The sequence below is a fragment of the Mauremys mutica genome, chromosome 23 (genome assembly GCF_020497125.1).
Source record: "Mauremys mutica isolate MM-2020 ecotype Southern chromosome 23, ASM2049712v1, whole genome shotgun sequence".
Classification (NCBI taxonomy): domain Eukaryota; kingdom Metazoa; phylum Chordata; order Testudines; family Geoemydidae; genus Mauremys; species Mauremys mutica.
Genome location: NC_059094.1, coordinates 13,811,246 through 13,830,743, shown reverse-complemented (window position 1 = coordinate 13,830,743; position 19,498 = coordinate 13,811,246). Strand labels below are relative to the sequence as shown.

General features: G+C 50.3%; 3 protein-coding genes across 4 annotated transcripts in view; 2 read left to right on the top strand and 1 right to left on the bottom strand.

Moving 5' to 3' along the window:
- Nucleotides 1-10,004, bottom strand: part of LOC123355300 (elongation factor 1-alpha, somatic form-like) — a 21,610-nt gene extending 11,606 nt beyond the window's left edge. Inside the window, exon 1 of the mRNA XM_044997631.1 lies at nucleotides 9,884-10,004. Within this exon, the coding sequence (XP_044853566.1) occupies nucleotides 9,884-9,908 (25 nt within the window). The 5' untranslated portion in view covers nucleotides 9,909-10,004. The remainder of the gene's footprint in view (nucleotides 1-9,883) is intronic.
- LOC123355301 (elongation factor 1-alpha, oocyte form-like) lies at nucleotides 2,310-8,830 on the top strand. The gene is made up of 8 exons (XM_044997633.1): nucleotides 2,310-2,434; nucleotides 3,404-3,558; nucleotides 4,079-4,258; nucleotides 4,351-4,647; nucleotides 4,979-5,129; nucleotides 5,214-5,470; nucleotides 7,492-7,726; nucleotides 8,535-8,830. Exons 2-8 carry the CDS (start codon nucleotides 3,415-3,417, stop codon nucleotides 8,654-8,656), a joined length of 1,386 nt encoding a protein of 461 aa, XP_044853568.1. The 5' UTR covers nucleotides 2,310-2,434; nucleotides 3,404-3,414; the 3' UTR covers nucleotides 8,657-8,830.
- LOC123355299 (cyclic GMP-AMP synthase-like) lies at nucleotides 9,051-19,498 on the top strand. 2 transcript variants are annotated; one of them, XM_044997629.1, is made up of 7 exons: nucleotides 9,051-9,185; nucleotides 13,165-13,494; nucleotides 14,655-14,932; nucleotides 15,169-15,400; nucleotides 15,843-16,097; nucleotides 16,761-16,851; nucleotides 17,970-19,498. In XM_044997629.1, the coding sequence occupies exons 1-7, from the start codon at nucleotides 9,179-9,181 to the stop codon at nucleotides 18,424-18,426; spliced, it is 1,650 nt and encodes a 549-aa protein (XP_044853564.1). In that variant the 5' UTR covers nucleotides 9,051-9,178; the 3' UTR covers nucleotides 18,427-19,498. The 2 variants fall into 2 exon arrangements, with proteins under 2 accessions (XP_044853564.1, XP_044853565.1); XM_044997630.1 differs by lacking the exon at nucleotides 9,051-9,185 and adding an exon at nucleotides 13,043-13,063.

The following is a 19,498-nucleotide window of genomic DNA, read 5'->3' as shown; positions in this document are numbered from 1 at the left end:
GCTAGCCACGTGTCGGACATGAGCCACTGAATGGCCATGGTAACAAAATTCAGGAACTACTGAAATGCTGGATTCACACCATCAACCTACAGGGAACGAGCCCTGTGCCGCACTCAATTCCCCGGTATTGCTCACAGTGGCTCCAGTTTTGATCTGTGAGTGGCCAAGCTGATGTCAGTGAGGCCAGGACAGGGGTGGGCAAAGGCATTTTTATGTCAAGCGTTTTAACAAAATCATAACATAAGAAAGGCCAGACTGGGTCAGACCAAGGGTCCATCTAGCCCAGTGTCCTGTCTTCTGACAGTGGCCAATGCCAGGTGCGCCGGAGGGAATGAACAGAACAGGGAATCATCAAGTGATCCATCCCCTGTTGCCCATTCCCAGCAATCTTCTAATGGGATATTGGTATTTCTCCATGTATTGGATAATTGCTGTTGTATAGTCTACAGAAAGTGCCATGTGCTAGGAAAGTAAGTTTCTATCTGAAACTGGCAGGAGAGTTGAGAGTATATTTACCCACACTGGAAGTTGGCCAGGACACCAGGGTTAAAAAAGGGGGGGGGAAGTTTTCATCCCTAGATCTCAAAGCACTTTAAAAAGGAGGTCAGTATCTTTATCCCAGTGTTACGTGCGGGGAAACTGAGGCACGGAGACGCAGTGACTTGCCCAGCCAGGCCCCTCATTCTCTTTCTTTCCATATGGGATCACTGCTCCCAAACTCACAACCTCCCAGTCCAAAATGAGGCGCGGTAAGTGGCAATATATCTAGCATTTGCCCCCACTTGTTTCACGTCTCATTCAAACAATGGCAATTGAGCGATTGTTTTAGTACTTTCTTCAAGGGAAGAGCACCCCCTACTGGAACACCGGCACCCCTGTGTTCATAGAAGGTTTCCTATCCATATACAGAGCACACACTTCTCTGCTGAGCTGATATAAAATCTGTGACAAGTCTAGCCAAAGGGGAAATAGCTGCAAGCTAATAGCACCTCTGGAGGCAGTTATAAGTGGTCAGTAATAAAGCAAACCAGTTCGCTGGAGTGACACTCTGGTATATTTCCTAACACTGCTTGGCAACTGCTTTCAGTGTTATGTGTCGGCCAATGACTATGAAAAAGTGTCTGCCTAACACAATTAGTGCTAAGGGACTAAACTTAATTTCCCTTTCTCTGTCTCTTTCACAGCTAGCCTCAGATCACACTGGGTCCTACATGAAGCAGAGGCCTTCATACTTCCTGCCAAGATCATGAAAACTACACTACCTCCACTGAGGGCCCTGGAGAACTGAGGGTTCCCTGGAACAGCCGCTGGCTGTGTTAGCAGTGATCTCATGCTTGGAGGAACAGTACAAAGCTCAGTGAGTTAGGGCCCGGATCCTCAAAGGTATTTAGATGGCTCACAGCTATTAGGAGTGAGGCACCTAAATACCTTTGTGAATCTGAACCAAGGTGTGTATGTGTTTATTGTTATTCTATAGCCTTTATTAGCTTGAGTTTATTTATGATCATGGCTAACTACTTATATATCTTTGCATATGTAGAACGGGAAAGACATGCCAAGCCCCTAAAAAGAATCTCTGGCCTGAAGTCAAAGGGCCCAGACCTGCAGCCCACTGGCCTTGACCCTGCAAGCTGCTCCACGCAAGCAGACACTCCAGCATCCCTAGGGAACAGCTTTCAGAATCAGGTTCACAGGGCTTCTCAAATAAGTAAGAACGGAAATAGGGGGCCCTCTGCATAGACAGGCCCCTGTGAAGACCCAATAAAGTCAATGGAGCCCTCTGGGATGCATGGATGAGTTTGCAGGATCAAGGTCTGAAGCTATTTATTACACCCCATTATTTCTCCTTCTTTCTCTATTGATTCATCTCTTTTGATTTCTTCACCTATCTGAGTCCTTAATGGCCTGTTTTTATTCTGTAATATTCTTTATTATTATAATTTATGTGTATTTATTTATATAGCCATAGCTATTTACTATTGTTCCTCATTTTCTCATCCTCGCTCTTTATTATCCTATATCGATGAGACCTCATTAATGCCTCTTTCTCTGGCTTTACAGATGAGTCAGGCTCTGTTGATTTCAGCCCCGACTCTGCTCCCATTAGCCTTTATCTCTGTTAATTAGTATTCATCCCTCTGCTGATGTGGGGCTGAAGTGAGGCCTCTCAGCCCCGCCCCGGACCCAGGGCTCCCCCTAGCACCCTGACAGTAGGGGAAGGGAGGGACTTAATCTGCCTTGTTTATCCCTTCCACGTGTTTCTCGCCATGTGGTTCCAAGGGGGCGTAGCTAAGCAGCCCGGAGTCAATGATTGGTGCTGGGCATTCGGAAGGGGGCGTGGTTAGATTGGGACCCGCTCCCGGGCCAGGTTTAAATGGCCTGGGCGGGGCCGCCTGAGGAGCGTAGCTGCTGTCCTCCCTGGGCTGTGAACCGGGTAAGCGCCCGCCGTGCAGGGCTCGGGGTCGCTGCTGCGCTCGGGCTGGGGGTTCATAGCTGGGCTTCTCCGTGCCCAGTTCTGAGCTCCCCTGGGATGCTGGTCTTTCCCCTACGCCATGGGCCAGAGAGGGGAGATTTCCCATGGGTGGGGAGGGGTGAGTCCCTGCCACGATGCCTCTGGCAGGAGGGTGATTCCTTCCCAGACCCAGTAATCAGTCTGGGCTACGAATAGGATAACTGTGGCCTGACACACCTGCTCACTGACTTCCTGAGTGAGGGGCTAGAGCTGTTCCCGTCACCCCTCCCCTCTATGTGCTCTGCTGTACTGGCACAGCCCAGAGCTCAGCCAGGGGCCCTCCCACAAGGATGCAGGTGCTGTGAATTAGGCTGAAGGGTAGTCACAGGAGGCTGCTGTTCTTGCAGGATCACTGGCTAGAAGGCACTCTGTGCTGGCTACTTGGCAGCAGTTCAGAGGGCCTGGTTGCTGCTGGGTAGGGTGACCAGATGTTCTGACTTTTATAGGGACAGTCCTGATTTTTGGGTCTTTCTTTCTTCTCTAGGCTTCTATTAACACACCCCCCCACCCCTACATACACTGTCCTGATTTTTCACATTTGCTGTCTGGTCACCCTACTGCTGTGGGCGGTGATATAACTTCTTCCAGGAGCTGTGTCTTGTAGCTAACCAGGCTAATGCTCAGGCAGCCTGGTCAGTGACCACAAACTCCCCTAGCCTAATTGCCTCTGGTACCTATTTATGTGGGACCAGTGCTCTCCAAGCAACTCTGCTCACTCTACCTTCTCCATTCACTTAGAAACCTGGTCCCCAACTAAACCTGTACTTGGCAACAAGCCTACATCCTTGCTAGTTTGAGGTGGCTCTGGGTGGAACAGAGCTGAGCGTGGCCCTGGGGGGAGAGGGGTTGTGTGGGGGCTAGGGAGCCTGTCTAAAGCCCTCTCTGTCATAGAAACCAGCACCATGGGGAAAGAGAAAATCCACATCAACATCGTGGTGATCGGCCATGTGGACTCTGGGAAATCGACCACCACTGGGCACCTCATCTACAAGTGTGGGGGCATTGACAAGAGAACCATCGAGAAGTTTGAGAAGGAGGCAGCTGAGGTTGGGACAATGGTGCCAAGCAGGCTGGCTCCGGAGTGCCTTTAACGCACTTTGTGGGGTTGTGTGGCATTGCTGCCAGATGTGTGGCTCGGTCACTGCATAAGTTGTGATTCTTTAAGCCATGAAATCTAAACCTGAGTTTGGATGTGGGGGGGAGAAGGTGCCATGTGTTTGGGGTGCATTAGCACATCTGCTGCGCCAAGGCCCTGTTTACACTAAGGAAGCTTGCATCAGTGTCTCTGTACTAATAGAGACACACTTAGGGTAAATGTCTCTCACGTTCCCTCTTGCAAGCCCCCCCACCAAACTGTGTAACTATCAATGGAATCATTGACTGTAGACTGGGGAGGGGTCTGATGCCAATTGTTAATGGCAGTTCTAAACCCCCCTGGAATCCCACTTGCAAACAGCACCCCAGTTAAACCAATCTTGTGTTGAGGGGGAGATGGGTGCTGTTCCCTAGTGACTACTTGTGCCCACCCCTAAACACCTAGTGTAACTGGTGCCTCCTCCCACGCAGATGGGCAAGGGCTCCTTCAAATACGCTTGGGTGCTGGATAAGCTGAAGGCCGAGCGGGAGCGTGGGATCACCATCGACATCTCCCTGTGGAAGTTCGAGACCACCAAGTACTACATCACCATCATCGATGCCCCTGGGCACAGAGATTTCATCAAGAACATGATCACCGGTACCTCTCAGGTATGGACTGGCCCTGCTCCAGCTGAAGATGAGGTACTGAAACAGCTAGATCTGTGGCATGTTCTTATGCTGTGTCCCCCTCCCTTCCCCAGGCTGACTGTGCGGTGCTGATTGTGGCGGCTGGCGTGGGAGAGTTTGAAGCTGGCATCTCTAAGAATGGGCAGACCAGGGAGCACGCCCTGCTGGCCTACACGCTGGGGGTGAAGCAGCTCATTGTTGGGGTGAACAAGATGGACTCCACGGAGCCCCCTTACAGTGGCAAGCGCTACCAGGAGATCACTAAGGAAGTGGGTGCCTACATCAAGAAGATCGGCTACAACCCAGCCTCTGTGGCGTTCGTGCCCATTTCTGGCTGGCATGGGGACAACATGCTGGAGGCCAGCGCCAAAGTAAGTAGCATCCTTGTTTCTGCATGCCTCACAGAGGGCAGATCTGAGTGCCAGGATGGAGTGATGGGCTGGGAAAGCTGCAGACAACCCATGGGCATGGGAGACTGGATGGGAGATCCCTGGCTGAAAGTGGGGTTCCAAGTTAGGATCTGGGGGCTCACATAGCTTTATTTCTTCAGGGTTCATTCAATATTAACTTCCAGACTCTATTCCTCTCCCCCCCCCTACTGGGAGAGGCAGTTTAGAGCAGGGTGGGCACAAGTACCTCCTAGGAGACACCTGGCACACTCAGGCCTTGCCTAGCTTGACTCTTGCCTCCTGTCTGTTGTAGATGCCTTGGTTCAAAGGCTGGAAGATCACCCGGAAGGATGGGAATGCTGCAGGCACCACTCTCATGGAAGCTCTCGATTCCATTATCCCCCCTTCCCGCCCAATTAACAAGCCACTCCGTCTGCCCCTGCAGGATGTCTACAAGATTGGCGGTGAGTGTGGAAGGGAGGAGCTCACTGGGCATGGTAGCTCCTTCTCTAGGCCATCCAACTGATGGCACTGTCTCCATTCCCCAGGCATCGGAACAGTCCCAGTGGGCCGTGTGGAGACTGGCTTCATGAAGGCTGGCATGGTTGTGACCTTTGCCCCCACCAACATCACCACAGAGGTGAAGTCGGTGGAAATGCACCATGAGGCTCTGGCAGAGGCGCTGCCGGGTGACAACATTGGGTTCAACGTGAAGAATGTGTCTGTGAAAGACATCCGGCGTGGGAACGTGGCCGGAGACAGCAAGAACGACCCTCCCATGGAGGCCGGTAGCTTCACCTCTCAGGTCAGGGATGCAAAAACAATGGGACTTGAGTGACTAGGAGTCAGTCCTGGGTGGAAGGCCATAGGAGGCTGTACCTCATGCTAGGCCAGTCTGCAAATAAGCACTGCTGTTTCCAAGGCTACCATATGCCTGTACAATTGCTTCAGCCAGTCTATTCACACAGAGGTGTCTGCCATGGCAGCTGAGTGGAAGAGGAGACAAACTTCTCTTGTGCAGGCTGGGAGAGTAATTGGTGCCATGCCCTTGGGTCAAACTAGCAAGTCTGGGGCTAATGCCCCTGCCCCCTTTTCCTGTAAACTGAAAAGAAAATGTGGAGGGGGGGGGGTTTGTGTGTGGTGTGTATCTCTTGCCCCTAAGTTTTTTTTATTCTCTTCTGCCCTGCCTTGCACCAGTAACCACAACCCCTAGCTCCCCTCCTTCCCACCCCAATCCATTTTGCCACTATATCATTGGTGCCATTAGTCTTGTGCCAGCACATCTTCATGGCAAGAGGCTCCTGAACAATGGCTTTCCACCTGTAGCTGCTAAAAATAGTCCAAGAACCATCTGAAGTTCGCTAGAGCATTACTGACAACTGCTCTTCCTTTAATGCTGTTCTCTGCATGGTGGCTACCCCTAACAGACAGATTGCTTTGGGAGAGACACCCAGAGAAGGCCTGCTGTGACAGCTGGTCATGTTAAGAACAGTTACTCTATCACTCATAGACCTTAAGGTCAGAAGGGACCAATATGATCATCTAGTCTGACCTCCTGCACAACGCAGGCTGCAGAATCTCACCCACCCACTCCTGCAACAAATCCCTGACCTATGTCTGAGCTACTGAAGTCCTCAAATCATGGTTTAAAGACTTCAAGGTGCAGAGAATCCTCCTGCAAGTGACCCCCATGCCCCACACTACAGAGGAAGGAGGAAAAAACCCCAGGGCCTCTGCCAGTCTGCCCTGGAGGAAAATTCCTTCCCAACCCCAGATATGGTGACCAGCTAAACCCTGAGCATGTGGGCAAGACTCACCAGCCAGACACCCAGGAAAGAATTCTCTGTAGTAACTCAGATTTCTCCCCCCACCACTCCCCCATCTAACATCCCATCACAGGCCATTGGGCATATTTATTGCTAATAGTCAACGATCAGCTAATTGCCAAAATTAGGCTCACGTTGTACCATCTCCTCCATAAACTTAACAAGCTTAGTCGTGAAGCCAGAGATGTCTTTTGCCCCCACTGCTCCCCTTGGAAGGCTGTTCCAGAACTTCACTCCTCTGATGGTTAGAAACCTTTGTCTAATATGAAGTTTAGACTTCCTGATGGCCAGTTTATATCCACTTGTTCTTGTGTCCACATTGGTACTTAGCGTAAATAATTCCTCTCACTGCCTGGTATTTATCCCTCTGATAAGATTGCTCTCTACAAATATCCCCCCAGCTTTCTTTAGCTTCGGCTAAATAAGCTGAGCTCTGAGTCTCCTTTCATAAGACAGGTTTTCCATTCCTCAGATTATCATAGTAGCCCTTTCCTGTACCTGTTCCAGTTTGAATTCATCCTTCTCAAACATGGGAGACCAGAACTGCTCACTGAATTCCAGATGAGGTCTCACCAGTGCCATTGTATAATGGTACTAACTCCTCCTTATCTCTAGTGGAAATACCTCGCCTAATGCATCCCAAGACCACATTAGCTTTTGTCTATTCCTCTCCAATTGTACTGGGTGGATTGTAACCTCTTCAGGACAGGTCCAAGCTTCTCACTGTTGCAGTTTGCTACCACTAGGCAATGTGGCTATTATTCTTGCTTTCAATATCAGCTCTAGGAAGCTAGATGGTGCCGGTGACAACAGAACTAGGCCTGCAAAAATAAGTGACAGAACCAATTCGCCTTAACTACACCAGATTCTAAGATGGCTTCTAAAAAGCTTAATCCTTGGGTCCCTGCATAGCTCTCCCATCAGGGCTTCCCCAAGAACAAATGAGCAGGAGAACCTTCTGCTTCTCATTCAGGCTTCCTAACCATCTCCTTCCGTGCAGGTCATCATCCTGAACCACCCAGGCAAGATCGCGGCTGGTTACTCCCCAGTGCTGGATTGCCACACTGCTCACATCTCTTGCAAGTTTGCGGAGCTGAAGGAGAAGATCGACCGCAGGTCTGGCAAGAAGCTGGAGGACAATCCCAAGGCACTGAAGTCTGGGGATGCTGCCATTGTGCAGATGATTCCTGGCAAACCCATGTGTGTGGAGACCTTCTCAGAGTACCCACCTCTTGGTAAGACTATAATGGATGGGGTAAAGTAGGTACTGCCCTCTAGCACTGGTACACCTGCCTTAGAACCAGGTAACTAACTTGCTATGATCAATGTAGATCACGGGGCACTTACTCTTGCTGGTGTCTACTCTACTTGAGCTGACCTGGGTCCTGGCTCTGCAGGGAACAATACTAGCCAGTAGAAGTGCTGACCTCTGACCTCATGGGAATCTGTTTTAAACCTGCTGCCTATTAATTTCATTGTGTGACCCCTAATTCTTGTGTTATGCTGGTTTTCCAACAAAGGGGATTTTTTTCCTCCCTTCACACAATGCAGTCAACCTGTGGAACTCCTTGCCAGAGGATGTTGTAAAGGCCAAGACTTGAACAGAGTTTAAAAAAAACAAACAAAGAAAAACCTAGATAATATCCTAGGTGCTAGGTCCATCAATGGCTATTAGCCAGATGGGCAGAGATAGTGGCTGTAGCCTGTTTTGCCAGAAGCTGGAAATGGATCATTTGATTCCCTGTTCTGTTCATTCCCTCTGGGCCACCTGGGATTGGTTGGCTGCTGTTGGAAGACAGGATACTGAGCTAGACAGACCTTTGGTCTGACCCAGTATGGCCATTCTTAGCACATGCCCTCCAACCTCAGCCTAAATCAGCAGGGCCTAGTCTAGCCTGTGTAGCAGAAAACAACTATTCCTGTCCCAGAGCTGAGTGCCACTGAGCTACAGTAAAGAGTTGTTGGTAACCTGTCTCCAAAAGAGAGCACCTCCTGGGTTGAACGGACAAAGGAAAACCACCTAATGCTCCTCTCCTCTTGCAGGTCGCTTTGCTGTTCGTGACATGAGACAGACGGTGGCTGTGGGGGTGATCAAGGGGGTAGAGAAGAAAGCCAGTGCAGCTGCCAAAGTCACCAAATCAGCTGTGAAGGCCAGTAAGAAATGAAGACTGGGCAGCAGCAAAAATCACCATCTGGACTGACTTGTACAGCACAGATGGCTGAGCCTCAGCAAAAGGCACTAGCAGAGCCATGGGTGGGATGGGGCTGCCTGACCCCTTGCCCTTGAACTTTTCTAACTGTCCTCACTGAATAAACTGCCCATTTAAAAAATGACCCCGGCTTTGTCTGTCTGTCACACACTTCCTCTGGAGGGTGTGCTGGGGTGATCCGTTAGCCCTCCTGGCAATGTCAGGAGCCGGCATTGGGTGGAGAGGCCCCACAACTACAACCCAGTGCTGGGGAGCCATAGATCCTATCACCTGTCCCATGGAATAGCATTTTTCTGTCCCTGCACCACCATTCAGCAGCAAGTAGAATGTCTTGGCTTCAGCCTTCTCACCCAGGAATACCTGGACCACGTGGTTCCGAGCGGCAGTTTGAAGGGGGCAGTTGGTGGGTGCTGGAGCACCCCCCAACAGGGCACCAGCGGAGGGACACAGCCTCACAGACGCTCACAAGCAGGACTGATGAGAGGTACAGCAGGAGGGGAGGGAAAGCCCGAAGCTGGAGAAACCCCATCAAGAGCCCCTGAGCATCTCCTGGCATTGTGGGGTTGAATTGCTTAGAGTCCTTGATGGAGAGAACCCTTCAGAGGAGACCACTTGCCTGTGAGGACATGTGGGGTGGAAAATTGGGGGGTGCAAGTTACAGTGAGGCAGCCTCAGTGCCAGTCACTACCCACTCCAAGCGGGATGCTTAACCAGGCACCCCTAGCTGGTGCTTGTGATGGGAGGGGGAGGCTCACGGAAGAGGCTGTTGCAACAATACCTTGGCTGGTGTTGGTCACTGCACTCAGTGACAAGTCAGTGCCGAAAAGCCCAGGCTCTAGCATCAGTTCCTTCTCAGTGGGGCTTTTCCAACAGGGAGGGGTTAGCTGAAGATGGCCAAATACTGGCCATTTGATCCTACGAGAGCTGAGTTACCTTCTATGTAGGGGTTGCTCTCTCCTGACAGAAGGAGGCGCTATCTACTCACCTTAACAGAAGGGGTGATGTGATCAGTCTAATATGTATCTACTACATAGCCATCTCTCCTCCCCCACCCCCTTTGTCATGAGCTCTTCAATCTAGCAGAGAACACAAGCCAAGGGCTGGAAGCTGAATCAAAACAAATTCAGCCTGGAAGGCGTACATCTCCAACAGCCAGGGCAACTCCCCATTGGAGCAACTTACCCAGGGTCATGGTGGATTTATCCATCGCTGACCACTCTTAAATCAAGATCTGCTTTTGGCATTAGTTTGGGGAAGGTCTCTCCTCCATGTTACCCAGGAGTCAGACTAGATCACAATGGTCCCTGCTGGCCTTGGAATCTAAGCATCTGCTCACAGCAAAAACTGGTGTCTAGATCTAGTACTGCTGGCTAAAATGGTGCCATGGCTCCCTCTAAACCACATTTTAAGGTACTTCATAGCCTCTTTTCCCCTTGAGACACTTCCCTCATCCATTGCCTCCTATCTTTGGTCGCTCCGGCAGGAACAGAGATGGTAGCAACGTGCCTTTATTAAATGCCATAATTTCTCACTATGCTGGGTGATGCTGGCCCTGGCTAAGGAGCCCTCTTGTTCTGAGGCTCCAGTCCAGACTCAGAGCAAAGCCTCAATTGAGGTGGGAGTGGGGGTAAATCCCTCTCAGAGAAGTGACACACAGGGCCACTCTAGCGCTAGCAATTCTGGATTTTTGGGAGCCAGATATCTGTAGCCTCCGTTAGGACCCCTCTTAGCAGAAACCTCCTGACTAGGCCCTGGCAGAAGCAGACCTGGGAACACAGATTCTATCCCCTTCATAAAAGGGAATGGGGAAGAGCAGGCCAGCAAGGATTATCTACCCTCCAAGGTGTGGCCTATGCTTGTCAGCCTGAATATGGGGCCCTTGGGTGGAGAAATACCCATGCCCCCTGAGCCCCATAGTTATGCCAAGCTAACACCTGGCATAGATGCAGCCAGGTTGGCAGGCTGCTTCTGTTGACCTTGCTATCATTACTCAGGCAAGTGGAGTTCCTACAGCGACAGAAAAACCCTTCTCTTGTTGTACTCTGTATGCTATAGGGCCATTGCTATGCTGCTGGAGCGCCTATAGGTAGACCCAGCTCCCTGAGCCTACCTGTGTGACTGCTAATCAGGTGAGGAACTTCCACCCCTTAGTATGGGAACAACCCAGTCAACAGCTTGACTATACAGGAAAATAACTGCAGGCTGGCTGCTAGCAGGGAGTAGCTGGCATGTTCAATAGCCATGTGTTGGTCTTAAACCTCTCCCACTTGTGGGCTTCTAAGGGGTAGACCAAACTTCCCTGTGTGCATGGGATAGCTTCTGTAACTGGTAGGGAGAGCTGCGTGTACCTCAAGGCAGAACTTGCCTCATGTCTTCTAATCTGAAAGTCCTTCTGCTCCCAACTCTCTAGGGATGCTAGGTGAAAATGAGGACAACCTGTATTCTCTTGAGGGTTACTCCTCTCTGGCATGAGGACACTTGCACAGGATGTGTAGGTTTGTACTAGGAACCAAACGCATGGAAAGGCTCCAGCTTAGTCTGTCCGATTTTGAATGTCCCTCTAACAACTAAATGGCCCCACTGGGTGCTTTTCTGAGGCAGGAAGAAAATCAGGACAATAAATTAACTGACCGTGACTGAGAATTTATTAATGACTCCAGAGACAAAGGTGGTAGCTGAGAATTTAAAAAAAAAAAAAAAAAAAAAAAAGTTATGCTGGTTGCAGCTGATCTCTGAAAAGAGCAATCCTCCGTGAGGGTGGGCCAAACGCAGCCGTGCTGGAACTCAGTCAATGGAGTTGGCCTGGACAGATGGCTATGAAATTATTAATCCAATTGCTTCAGCTGGCTGCTAATGAGCAATCTAGCGCTGAAACAAACCCATCTGCTTCCTCAGGCTGGAAGGCCAGGCCTACACTAGAAACTTTTGTCAGTGTAATAGTGTCAGTCAAGAGCGGTGATGCTTTGACATATTAATGCTGGCAAAAAGCCCCCCAGTCTATATGCAGTTATACTGGCAAAAAAGAAAAGTTATTTTGCCATTGTAGCTTATTCTGTTCAGGGAACATTTTACTATAAGCATGTCTGTACTAGAACACCCTTTCTAGTGTAGACTGGGTTGAACTCCATGGTTCTCTTATAAAAGACTGTCCCATGGATGAAATAGGACAGCAAAGCCTAGGATGTGTGTCCAAGTCAGAAATTCCTGCTTTCTTCTGAACCTGCTAGAAATCTAGCCTTGACAAGCAGCAGCTGCCTGTTGAAAGCAATGTAGGGCCCCCCGGAATGGTCTTGCAGATGAGTCCAATGCACAACTGAATGCTCTCCGTAAGAGACAGATGAGACCCCTGGGCATGTGAGAGCTGAGATGTGCTTTCTGGCCAGGAAAGGTGCTGGCTGAGGTCTCTGTGGTTGGCTGGATCTCAGCTGGAGAAGGTGAAAAGGTTATAGCTCCACTACCCTGCCTAGGCGCTGTATGACATGGCAGCAAGGAGGAGTGAACTGGGATTAACGAATGGAAGAGCAGGCACTCTTCCTGATTCCCACGGGCAAGCAGGAGTGTCAGAGCTGGGAAGAAGGGAGGATGCCAGTGGCTATCCAACAATTACAGCAGATCCCCTTGTCAGCCAGGGGTCCTCTTATGGATCAGCATCCAAGCCCCACATTGTTTGGGTGTCAAACCAGGCCATTCAGCAGGCCACTAGGAGACCACAGCATGATGCTGATTTTCTGCAAGCCACAACGCTCAGTCCTTTCACTGGGTGTGGGAGGCATTTATCTGCCCGGCTTGTGCCTCAAAGGTCTTGTCCCCCTTCTGACCATCCTGTGGTTTTGCTACGTGCACGTGCCCACCTGTACAGCCCACACTGAAATAGTTAACAATGACCCCAAGGTGCCCCTGTATCGGGGACTTGGCCTGTCCCCTAACCTGTTCTCTTGGCCAGGTCACATGATCATTTCCTGTGACTTTGCTATCAGGGGGCAGCATGTGACAGCTGCCTGGGTTTGAAGGCTGCTTTGTATCTTTGCTGAAAGCCATTTCCCTAACAGTGTAGAGACTGAGGCAGCACATTGGGAACCCAGCAGCTCCTTGAGGGCTAGGTCCTCTTCTGCCACTGCCTGGCTGGGTGGCCTTGGGCAAGTCTCTTCGCCTCTCTGGCTGGCTGGTTCCCAGGCTCAAAAGCGGGGCTAATAATGTATCTGTGTTTTTTTGTTTGTTTTTTTTTGCTTGGGGCTGCAAAAATGGCAGAGCTGGCCCTGCATTATTATTTTTTTATGACTAAGGGCAGCATCCCTCTCTCCTGACACAGAGGTGGCTGAGGGGGGGATCGGAACAAAAGCACCGGCGACTATATAGTATCGGGTGAGTTAGAACATCTTTGGTTTCTTTTCCCTCTAATTGGTCGTTAGGGAAAAGAAACCTGGAATCACAATAAACACCTGCATTCTCTTTGAATCTCATAGGGTCCAAAGGCAAGATGGCAGACCCGACTCTAAGTGCAAGCTCTCCGCCCCTCAGTGTTATGCCTGCCAAGAACCGTGGGGTGTGGCAGGGTCTTCAGAGGAAGGGCAGAGCCGGCAGAAGCAAAGATCCAGGAGACACAGAGGGAGCAGCCAGCCAGCGAGCTCTGTCCCCATTAGACGCAGCAGAATCTTCAAACCTCAGAGCGAGGAAGCAGTGGAACCTAGACACTTTAGGCTCCCATCCTCCAGAGACCTCCCAGCAGCTCCGGAGCCTTGGCACCCACAGCAGGTGGAAGGTGGAGCTGGACAAGCTCCACAGGGAAGCTGCAGGTCAGGGAATCTCCATTGGACCTGCACTGTTTGTAAATGGCCATTCAGAAACGTTCCAGGCTTCACCGTTTTTCAGTTTGATGATCTCACAACATGTGGTGGGGTAGCTAGATGACATGGGTTACTGTCCTCCCCTCTCCCCACTCTTTGGGATTTGAGGGAGTTGGGTGGGTGAGTCAGCTGTGGGACCCCAAATTAGAGGCCCCATACCTTTCCCATATTGGACTTTTAAAAGTGCAAGGATTTGGCTGACTAAGAATAGCACCTGCACTTAAACTAATTCAGCTAAAAGTTTTCCAGGCCAATGATCCTCAGGCTTCAGGGTATAAACTGCTCACCAGCTGAGGTCAGGAGGAAAGTACCTTCTGTGGTAAAATATTGCACAATAGCTGAGTCTACGGTAGGTGGGAATGGAGTGATGCTTTTTTGGAAGTATCTACTGTCAGAGACAGGGTACTGGGTTAGATGTCCCCCACCCCCACAATATGGTAATCCCTCCATTCCTGATGAATCCAGCACTATGGGAGGGGAGTGTCCTATTACCGCAAAGCCATGGACCTTCTCCTTGTCGTTAGCAGTGTCCTGTAAGTGCGCTAGGCACTGCAGCCGCAATGAAGGTGGAGTTCAGCCATGCCAGCATGGCTTCTCTTCTGATTGGTCTGAATTAACAGAGGTGCAGCATTTCGCAGTACAAAACACACACATCAGCCTTCCCTTAGACTGGGATAAAGGCATCCCTGACCCCGTTTACTCCAGCTGACCTCACAGATCTGATCTCGTTTTACTCCTCTTTCCTGCTCCCTCTGCTCAGCCAACTCCCACTGTTCTTTTTCGCAATCTTCCCACTGACCGCATGAGAGCCTTCTCCTCGGCCTTACCCGCTGTCCGGAACGGCTTCCCCACGTCTCCAACTCCGCCATCACATTTCAAGTCTCTTTTCTCTTTCGCTCCTTAATTTCTCTTTCCGCCAAAATCTTTTACGACAGTTTGTAAGACTGATGCTGCACAAAACGAGGCCCAGCTCCTCCCCCATTGGAGTTTACCAAGGGAAGGAGGATTGGGACCTAAACTGGCATTGGAGAAGCAGTAGCAGCATGGTTTGATATGGAGGAAGCTGGCTGAACTGCCAGGGATCTCTCATCTCTAATGTTTCCCTTTAGGAGACCGGGGGCAGGTCTATTCCCAAGATGCCTCTGCTGATCTGAGTGAGAAACCAGGGACCTCAGCTGCAATGCGAACCTTTCAAGACTGGAAGAAAGACAACCTCACCCGGATTAAAGAGAGGGCAAAGTCCCTCCGCCTGAAACAGCTGGATGTGGCCAAAGCAGTCGATCTTCTCCATGCCTTCTTCCACCAGTTCTTTAGCTACCTGAATGAATGTCCCGAGAGACCCTACTTCAGGGATGTGAGAGAACTGACGTCGGGGAGCAGCTACAAGGTAACAAGGGGAGGGATGGTAGGCGATGAGAGCAGTCAGAGCCTTCTAGGGCAATGGCAGCAGGGCAAAGGGGAGGTAGGAGGTCGTTAGAGAGTTTGGATCAGGGAGGGAATGAAAGCAGGAAGGAGGGATGAGAAGTGAGAAGGGATGGGATCAAGGGGGGGAGTGGGGGAAAGGAGAAGGGGGATTAGCCTGAAAAGAATTGAGCAGCATCTCCAGTAGGAGACTCTCTACAGCTCTTGCACCCGAATGAGTTTGACGTGCTGCTGAGCCTGCCGATTCCAGATTATATTCAGTACGCTGAGGTGGAGGGGTACGATGGGCTCTTCTACACCCTGACTCTGCTGAGAAAGTCCCGCAGCTTTCCAGCCGCCTTCCTGCTGGAGGACGGGCAGACTGTGTCCCCAGGGAACATCATGGCGGAGTTCCGGCAGCACTTGGATCAGTTCATCAAAGTGTTCTACTCAGGTGAGTGTCCCCATGCTGGGGCTACCTGGATCCCCCCTTCCATCCTGACCTCTGACGACATCTGCTCTTCCAGGCCTGAGTCATTCTTCAAAGAGCAGCAGCTGCAGCATAGCTCAGATGGGGGCTAGGCTGAGACCCGCAAGCTCATTTTCACATGTGATCTCAAGTAGGATTTGAACCCAGGTCACCAGAGGTGAAAGGCCAAGGTATTAGGCCCTTGCGGATCCTTCACACTGCACAGAGCTGAGTGAGCTGGACTCCATCTCCTGGGGAAAGCTGTGGGTTCCCCACTAGGAGTCTTCCCTAAGGGATTTGGTTGAGTTTCTGGTGGGTTTGGTTTCTTTGGCTGACATTGATCGAAACACAAACAAGCCCCTTGATGAATTAATGCCTCTTTCTAAGCTCTCCCATTTGTCTGTCCATTGTCTGTCTGGTGTCTCAGTGCCTTTTCCTGGATGGCAGATGAGGCTGGAGAGGAAAAAGCAGAACAGCCCAGCGGTGTCCTTGGTGATGGTGGACAACCGAGGTGACACATTCATGTCTATTGACCTGGTCCTTGCTCTGGAGATCTCTGGCCAATGGCCCAGTTCAGACGACAAAGGGATGGACATCAAGCAATTGTTGGGGGAGAAGGAGCCATATCTGAGGAAGACCCTCTACTTCATTGCTAAACAGGCCCCTGGTCAAGATAACAAAGGTAACTCCCTCACCACAGCATGTTCTCCTGGGAAAGTGCTTAGGGATTGAGTTGTCGGGCTGAGGCCTGGGGAAGGGTGAGGTAGTGGGCAGAGCTGGGACAATGAACACCCCTTCCGGAGAAGGAACCCACACAGCCCACAGGGCCAATGCCCCCTCCTCTCTTTTCATAGCACTGCCAAAGCCACCCCTATGTTCTCTATCCCACTATGATAAATGCACTGGCCTTAAGCTAGTCTCCCAGAAGAAAAGCTACAGAGAGTAAGCAGATAGTATCTCTAGCCTCTGCTGGGGTATGCTGTGCTGAGACTGGGCTTGTGTGTTCTGGAGACCTCGGTGGAGCCCATACATAACATGTATTGAGGGGAATGATGTCTCCCCCTTTTCCCTTCAGTTCAAGTCCTCGACCTAGAGCCACCCCACAAGGGAGCAGGAGGAAGACTGAAGAAGCGCTGGGAACCAGAGAGGGATGGGGGTGAGCCAGTGGCCAGGGGCTGTTTTATGAGCTTCACAGTTAGGGGTGACTTCTCAGGCAACACTGGAACCAAAAATACATTACAAATGATCCTACTTCCACATCACCTGCACAGTGTCCTCTGCTGCCCTGGCTTCTGCGCCCAGCTGAGGGGGGTGTAGGCTGACACCGGGGTTGCTGTTATTTCAGAGACCTGGAAAATTTCTTTCTCTCATGTGGAAAAGGAGATTCTGAAAAGCCACACCAGCACCCGGAAGTGTCAGACGACCACGTGCCGCAGGTACGTGCATGTGGCAAACCACTGCCACACCGAGTGATGTCTGCAAGGCTGGAAAGCCAGAGCTGGGCCAGAGGTCTTTGTATCCCCTGATCCGGGTCGAGACAGGCCAGACTAGCATCAGCGCTGTAACTTCATGTTTTGTTGGAAATAGTTTACTTTCTTTGCCCTGCAAACTCTGACTTGAACCCGGACCCTCTTTTGTTAAGCACTTTGAGATCCTTGCATAGAAGGTGCTACGGAAATGTAAAGCATTGATTGCTGTCAGCTGGGAGTCTGAGTGTCTAGAGCACAGGGCTGGGAATCTGGACTCCTGGATTCTATTGCTCACTCTGCCACTGGCTCACTGTGGGGCCTTGGGCAAGTCACAGCACCAGTCCATGCCTCAGTTTCCCCCCCCGCATCCCCATAAAATTGGGGCAATGATCCTGATTTGTGTGAAGTGCTTTGGGATCCTCAGCCGGAAGGTGCAAACGAAGTATAAAGTATTATTAATGAACTTGATGCATTTGACTATATTCATTTCCCTTTAGAGCTAGCCAGGCGTGATCCATGCTCAACTTCTATCGAAAGTAAAATAGCTGAGACTTTAATAGCGTACTGAATAGCAACAACCAGCAACTACGGCGCTAATAAGGCCTATACTGAAATCAGTACTCTGTCACTTGCTTCAGCTGCATTACCTCCCCTCTTCTCCATGCAGACCTCATTAATTAGAGCCCAATCCTCCAAACACGATTACTGAACATAATGCTTACTTTTCTGAGTAATCCCACCTGTCAAGGAGACTGCTCACGGTATGCTTGGCAGAAGCATTTGCAAGATTGGGCCCATTGATTGTCAGGTCTCTAGGGTGGGGACCTTGGGCTAGATTCTGCTCTCTGTTACCCCTGCATAAATCCAATGTTGCTATATTTAACTTCATTGACTTACTCTGTTTTTATCCCCTTTTTTACATTCCTGTAGGTCAAATGCCTACCACACTGTGGCCCTCAGGCCCTTACTTAGGCAAAATTCCCACTGAGGTCACAGCCTGAATCAAAACAGAGTAAGGAGCTTGGGATTTGACCTAATAGTAACATAAATTGCTAATGCCAAGAATGTGGCTTTCCCCCCTCTAGGCCAGAATGTTTGCAGATGCTGAAAAGTCTTTTGGGAGCCCTGAAGACAGAGCACCCCTTGGAACTGGCTTCTTTGAGTTCCTACCATGCTGAGACGTCTTTCTTTCACACGCTGCTGGAATGGAAGCAGGACCAGGATGGGAACCCCTCCAGTATTGCTCACTGTTTTGAAAGGGTCCAGGCCAATTTCATTCAGCAGGTGGCAACCACTCATCTGCCTCATTTTTTCATTCCCAAATGCAACCTGTTTGGCACCAAATTCTTTCCGCCCAATAACTTGAAGTTTCTGCTGGCACGCTTAAGAGAGAAGCAAAAAAAGAAGCAGTCTACCACTGTGTCCCGAAAGAAGAAGGTCGCAGCCCTGCCACTGCTGGATGCTGATATGAGCTGGCCCCTAATGATCACTGTGGGTCTGATGGTTCTGGTGTCAATTGGACTCTCCCATTTCGGGTCATAAGGATTCTGAGCGTCTACCTTTCCAGTTGTAAGGACTGAAGGAGTCTGCTGGGATGTTAATTGTTAGTGAGGGTGGCGGGGAGGGGACTAGGAGCTGCACAATCTACCACATTGCAGGACATAACACCGCTGTTCCTCTGACATGATAAAAACACACCCTGTAACATGTTTAAACTATGCACCTGAATCAGGCACCTTTGCAGGGATCTAGCCAGATTCAGAAGTATGGTAATAACACAATTCCATCCTGTCTATGCTACAAGACCAATGCTACAGTTTTAACTGTGCTCTAACGCAGTCCTGCAACGTGGGCACTTTGGAAAGCTTAGCTACGCTCCAAATAAATCTGCTTGCCAATGAATCCAATACAGTATATTATTTTAAAACACAATAAGCAGATGTTGCTTTGTGTGTTCTGTCCTCCTGGAGGTAGGTCTTGTCTACACTTACAGTGCTGCATCAACGGGAAATCTTCTACCTACGCCAACGGGAAAGCTTCTCCCATCAGCGTAGGTACTCCCCTTCCCCAAGAGACGGTAGCTATGCCCATGGGAGAAGCCCTCCCGTAGCACTGTCCACATCTGGATTTCAGCTGGAATAACTGTGTCGCTCAGGGGTGTGGCTTTGCAGTGCAGACCAGGATTTACTACACCCCAAATTCACCAACAGCATTTCTCCAAGTCTCTGCCACTCCCTGTCCAGCTGCTGGTACTGTGGAATCACCAAATCTCAGAACCCAGCCTCAACAGGATTTGAAACATGAAGCTGGCATTTTATGCACTGGCCGACACTCTCTTTAGTTACTAATCACAAAAGCTGAAAAGTATTTTAGCCATCCTAGTTTTTCCACGTCAGTAACAGAAATATTGCGAATGGATCCAGAACTGGTGTGTGATGTAATGTAAAGGGCTCTTTGTCAGGCTGATGTTTGGCCTCTGACCTTTTCTGGCGGGGCTGTGCTGTCATGCTCCCAGCCCAGCGCCTCTGTCACTTCTCTCGATCTGTCCTGAAGGTTTTCCTTGTACTTTCCTGAAAATGAAAAATAAAAATGGAAACAAAGGTTTGAGATGTTC

Bases quoted from the DNA above. Each gene is read 5' to 3' on its own strand.
- LOC123355299 (XM_044997629.1), top strand. The intron at 14,933-15,168 runs GTAACAAGGGGA...GACTCTCTACAG, and splicing joins CGTCGGGGAGCAGCTACAAG to CTCTTGCACCCGAATGAGTT. The intron at 15,401-15,842 runs GTGAGTGTCCCC...CTGGTGTCTCAG, and splicing joins CATCAAAGTGTTCTACTCAG to TGCCTTTTCCTGGATGGCAG.
- LOC123355301 (XM_044997633.1), top strand. From the start codon at position 3,415: ATGGGGAAAGAGAAAATCCACATCAACATCGTGGTGATCGGCCATGTG. The intron at 3,559-4,078 runs GTTGGGACAATG...CCTCCCACGCAG, and splicing joins TTGAGAAGGAGGCAGCTGAG to ATGGGCAAGGGCTCCTTCAA. The intron at 5,471-7,491 runs GTCAGGGATGCA...CCTTCCGTGCAG, and splicing joins CCGGTAGCTTCACCTCTCAG to GTCATCATCCTGAACCACCC.